Source organism: Sinocyclocheilus anshuiensis, unplaced genomic scaffold, assembly GCF_001515605.1.
Source record: "Sinocyclocheilus anshuiensis isolate Anshui unplaced genomic scaffold, SAMN03320099.WGS_v1.1 scaffold119, whole genome shotgun sequence".
NCBI lineage: Eukaryota > Metazoa > Chordata > Actinopteri > Cypriniformes > Cyprinidae > Sinocyclocheilus > Sinocyclocheilus anshuiensis.
The window spans coordinates 1,368,325-1,374,330 of NW_015549581.1; the positions used below are offsets into that span (position 1 = coordinate 1,368,325).

The 6,006-nt window shown below is 35.2% G+C and overlaps 1 protein-coding gene across 4 annotated transcripts in view; it reads right to left on the reverse strand.

The window, feature by feature from the left end:
- The window catches only part of ralyl (RALY RNA binding protein like), a 146,550-nt gene that overhangs the window by 22,835 nt on the left and 117,709 nt on the right, over positions 1-6,006 (reverse strand). For all 4 annotated transcript variants that reach the window (XM_016446030.1, XM_016446028.1, XM_016446031.1 and 1 more), the window contains exon 3: positions 1,372-1,447. In XM_016446030.1, coding sequence (XP_016301516.1) covers positions 1,372-1,447 — 76 coding nt within the window. The remainder of the gene's footprint in view (positions 1-1,371; positions 1,448-6,006) is intronic.

Here is a 6,006-nt window from a genome sequence, read left to right on the forward strand (position 1 = left end):
TATAATTTTAATAAATTTTATTTATTTATAGTTAATTTAATATTTTTTTTACATACATTTATGTATGGATATAATATAATATAACACACACACACACACACAGTAAGTATATAGAAATGAAATGATAGAATTAAATTATGGGTTTAATACTCCAATGTTCAATTTGTTTATTACTTGCACTTAATGTTAATTTATAAATACATGATTGTTCATGTATGTTTTCCTATTTCCATAATCCTATTTCCATGCATGCACTAATGATTAATTGTGCACAATAACATCAGGACAGCAATTAAGGATGCAAACAAGGTCAAACTTAATGCAATTGTGTATTTAAATATATGTCATGCATATTATGAATATCCTGTCAACTGTAAAAACTGGAATGAGGATGATTTCGGGTCATCTAACTCATTATATTCTATTATAGGCATCTCTTCGTTTCTCTGACCATTTCATTCCAAACTAATTAGCATTCAAAGCTCTTCTTTGTTGGTTTGCTCCTGTTCTACTCTCCTAATTAGGCCTACCTCAAATTACATAATGGATTGGTTTGAATTAGTTGATTTGAAATGCAAATCAAGACTTAATGAATTTCAAAAAAATATAATGAGAACGAGAAATAAAGAATTAAAAACCCAATATCAGCTAAAGTTAAAATACAATCATATAACAAAAAAAAAAGAACCAAAAAAGCTAAAGTCCTTGGATAGACACTCTTTCAGGCTCATAAGTAATTGAACTGCCAAAAATCCATAATTGAATGTCTCATTACTATGATTCTATTATTCTTTGCTAAGTGCTAATAAAAGGGGGGAAAAATTCCATTACATTTATGGACAAAAACATAAACAGCGCTAATCCAGTAATTGTTTCAATATTTATTTAGCTTTAGTTAGTATGTATTGTTCACTATAAAAAGCTCTGAATCCCTACAAAAGCTTGTCAATAAAGTAGCAAATGCCTAATACCTTTTCAAACATTGATTTTTCACTCATTTTCTGCTTGGTTAGTTTTCACTGACGTGTCTGGAGAGCTTTTCGCTTCCTATAAGGGTTCAACCATTTAACCGAACCTGCGAGACACAACTGCAACTTCAGCAATTGAACGAATGTGCTGATAATCGCAGACCGCAGGCTGTTCTGTTATCTAAACCTGATAATATGACAAATGTGCTGACGGCTTCATTCAGCCACACAAACCAGACTTTAATCCGCTCTACCTCAGCTCTCCTAACAAGGGAGCATGTAAGAGCAGCAAATGCATTTCATTTACACTGCAGTATGTTATCTGAAGTAAAATGCACAGTCCATTTGTAGTCTATGTATATATAGGTACAGTGCCTGCCTATATTTAATAGGAAACGCTCACCTGTAGACAGCAGTCAGGGGTCGTTTGGATCCTGCTTTAGGCCTGTAAGGTTTTGGCTCACCGGCCATGTTAATATCTGCAGAAACACAGAAGAATTCAGAATCAAACACCTGTAATGAGTTCTCATTGCATACTGAGGTTGTCGGTTTTGGTTTTCAAACAATAATAATTCATGCAACTTCTCTCTGAATCAGCCTTTAATGACTCGAGCATGGTGGGTAGAACAATGTGGTGCCTGTTTGATGTTCAGCAAATAATTTGGAGCCCTGGGATTGTAAAACAAGAAAAAAAAAACATATCCTGTATTCCAAAAATACTGCAGAACTTTGTTTTGCCAAATTACTGTTCTCTAAAACTGATTTTGTGCAAACTACTTCTTAGAATGAGATATATATATGAGAAATGCAGTCCATTACAAACACAATTCACATATAGCAGGCAAACAGAACTTTCTGTTAATCGACACTGCATGCAAAGCTATTAATGGTGCAGCACTAGTTTAGTTAATGTGGTGCAAGTGATTTTGTGCCATATTGTTTTTAATAATTCAAAACATTTTGCTCGAAAAGTATGCATGGGCTGTCCTCTGTCTTGTAAAACAAATGCCACATGGTTTGGTATTTTGTTAACTAATGCAATGACATTCATACATTTTTAAAGGAATAGTTCACCCAAAAAGGACTGAATAAAGCAACATTACAGATAGAGGACTCGTATTTTTGTCGAAAACAGTGGTTTGAATTTTAAAACGTCTCGTTTATTACAAACAAGCAGCTTTTCACTTCACAAGACATTAATTGATGGACTGGCGTTGTGTGGATTACTTGTGGATTATTGTGATGTTTTTATCAGCTCTCATTCTGACGGCACCCATTAGCTGCAGAAGATCCATTGGTGAGCAAGTGATGTAATGCTGACTTTCTCCAAATCTGTTCCAATGAAGAAACAAACTCATCAACATCTTGGATGGCTTGAGGGTGAGTAAATTTCAGGGAATTTTCAGTTTTCTGGTGAACTATTCCTTTGTGTGGCTTACATATCTAAATACATTTTGGGGTCATTGTCAAATTTAATTTCAGTCAATTTTGTGCACTGTTTATCCATAGAGTATATCTTTCAAAGAACTATAGATGAAAACCTATACTAAAACAAATTAATTTCACTGCCGCAGTAAAAGAAGTAATGCTGAAGCACTTGACCTTGGTGCATCTATATGTACATTAAAGCATGTTTTTATCAAACCATCATCCTTGAGCATTAGCACAAAGTACAGAACATCTGTGAGACTTATCTCAACTATCTGACCCACACAACCCACTACTCCTGTCTGCAGCATTCATCACAAAAACCTCCACCGCTGCAATACAAGGGAATTCAGAGGGGAACATCTCCCACAGAACAGCTTTAAGATAAATGCGATATGGTTGCAGTCACATTTTATACTGCAGCTCTCACACTGATAAATATGGACAGACTGTGCCTAGTGGTTAGTAACAGTTGAGCTGTGAATATTATACATCTCTTGCTCACCAATGGATCCTGTGCAGTGATTGGGTGCCATCAGAACTAGAGTCCAAATATCACAATAATCCACAATACTCCAGTCCTTAAAATGAACACATTGTGAAGTGAAAAAAACTTGGTGTTTATAATAAATGCATCATTACTCTTTAAACCATCACTTCTGAACAAAATGAGTCCATAATACATAATAACACTTCAGTTCCTTCAGTGAAAAATTCCATCTCCTGTTGCCCTCTGAAATCAAAATCAACCAACATATTTGTTTAGAACTGTTGTAGCCTGTTTTCGCTTGAAAATGGCCTGATCTGTGCATATTTCTCTCCTGATTCAGATGAGACAACATTTCACTGGAGAAAGCAATATAGACGACTCATTTTTTGCTGAAAAAAAAAAACAGTTTGAAGTCAAAAACGTTTTAATAATGGATTTGTTTCTAACAAACACGCAGCTTTTCGCTTCACAAGATGTTAAATGATGGAGTCGTGTCGATTACTTATGGATTATTGTGATGTTTTATCAGCTGTTTGGACTCTCATTCTGACTGCACCCATTCACTGCAGAGGATCCATTGGTGATCAAGTGATATAAAGCTAAATTTCTCAAAATCTGTTCAGATGAAGAAAAACTCATTTTTGGCTGAACTATTCCTTTAACAATTACACTGAACATAAACAAGGACGTTTTGTCATGTTTACAAAGCTTCTTGAGATTCTTGGTGTTACTGGATCAAAACGAGAGGATAAAATTTGACAGAAAACATGAAGCCTTTTCAGAAAGCATCTCCTTGCAGAAATCCTGTTATATATGCAGATCTGGGGAAAATGCTCAAGCACATTGTCTCACAAAGTGACTCAGACGTGGCCTAGACAGCGTCACTTCTGCAAATAGCATGCTTTTATGAGAAATCAGCCTCTGATTCCCCTTTAATAAAGCATTTGTTTGCTTGCTTCAGATGTATGCGGTACCCGTGCAAGGGCATCTGTCCAATAAAGTAGAGTGATGCAAGAGAGTGACGTCTATTTTTCATTCTTTGCTGATTGATGGTAGGCACAGAGGGGACGTATCTGGCCATGAGGGAAAATTTTCATTCATTTGCATCTGTTCACTGGACTTCTAATGGTTGCCTGGAGACAGGCCGAGCCGAGAGGAGCTCTCCGTGGTCCTGAACCCGGCGCTGGCTGAGGGAGAGTGGAGCTTTTTCACTGTTTGGATCGTAGCACCATGAAAGCTTTCCATTGAGACGGCACTCACAAAGAGACGTGTGGCATCTGAAACAAGTCCTATTCAAAACCAATCCTTATTCACAAACCTTTGTTATTTAACATAAGAAGTGTTACCAAAAAGTATTTTGATACTTCAAAAGGACACAAATGGCATGCCATTAGAAAAAGTATTCAAACTGAATGGTTTTGGTTTTAAAGAAAGATATGCACAAGTTTTCAAGCAAATTCCAAATGACACACTGACACACAAAAAAAAAAAAAAAAAAAAAAAAAAATATATATACATAAAATATTAACAAACCAATTTTTAAATTCAAGTTAAAAATGATTTTAAAAAAAATATATATACTGTATATATATATATATATATATATATACTGTTCAAAATGAAGACAAAAAGCATCTGGTTGTCAAACATTGGTGGAACATGTCCATAGATAATGTGATGAGACAGTCTCCTGTGTAATCATTTGAATCTGACAGGCAGCAATTCTCAAGAATGAAGAGCTGTTCTGTTTCTGTATATCATGCTCCTTTTTTTCTCTGAATAAAGAACAACCTCCATCTTTCTGCACCTTGTCTAATCTCTTATCAGTTTGACCTTACAAACACACCACAAACACGGTAGTGTACAACCATTAAATCACAAAAATGCTGCAATTTCTGTGCAGTGGTAGACTATGCAAAGAATAAATACACAAAGGGTTTGTTGTGTGGAAATGATGGGGTCAGAATCTCTTCTGAATCTCCGGTTTGTTAAGGCAGGTTTGTTCTGGTTTGGTTGTGGATATCAGGGAAACAATGCAAAATGTAAATGAAAAGAATGTAACCAAACAATACAAATAGGCTTATCAGCTTTTAAAAAATAAGACAAACATCTTCAGCTGTGCATCATAAGACATCATCTTCAGCTGTGCATCTAATCAAACTCAATTGTATTTTGGTCACTAAGCAATTTGGCTAATACTACTGCAATACTTATCCCAGTGTGTGTTCAGTAAATCACGTTTATGGTCTTGTTTATGTATCTCAAAACGGTAATTTTCCTATTCAACCTATGTCGTGTAATTTTGCATATTGTTGGGCCCGTGCAGTTCACTATAATATGCAATTCATGATCGCCACTTGACGTCCATTGTAAAGCCATTTGAGAACCACTGCATTAAGTTGTAATCATTTTCTGAGATCAAAATACTTGGATGGTTTTTTTTAGAAAAGAAGGAGAGAGAGAGAGAAGGGGCGATTGGTGAAACTGAAATATGTGTGGAATGGATGTGAAATGAACAGAATCAAACTATTTTAATTACAAGTAACATTTGTGCACAGCTATTATTCTGTTCAAAACTGGAATGCAATGGAGGAAACAAATACACACTGGAAAAAATGATAGCCTCATAAAATAAAATAAAATTGCAAAAATAAATGCATTAATATAATTGAACTTAAAATAAACAAGTTTAAATTGTAAAATTCATAAATGACAGCTGGCACAGCAAAGTCTGCTGTTATAAATGAAATAAAGTGAATTATTTTAAAATAAATCTATTGGATATTTCAAGTTTAAATTGTAAAATAAATAAATTATAGATGCAACTATAGCACAGCATGACCTCTGCCAGTGACAACTGTCAGTAATTTATATATATATACACCCCAACTGGGTGCTGATTTATCCTCAGTTGTTTTACTGCTTGTTAAACAGAAGAACAAGCAGACTGCCGCTTACAGCCAACCCTTTGTTTTCTTCCACTTAGCACACTGTCACATCTGAAAGTCACAACAAGCGTAAGGTACATGCTCCCACACCTTAATATAGCACGCACACACACACACACACACACACACACACACACACACACACACTCTCTACCAGCCGTATACATCTCCA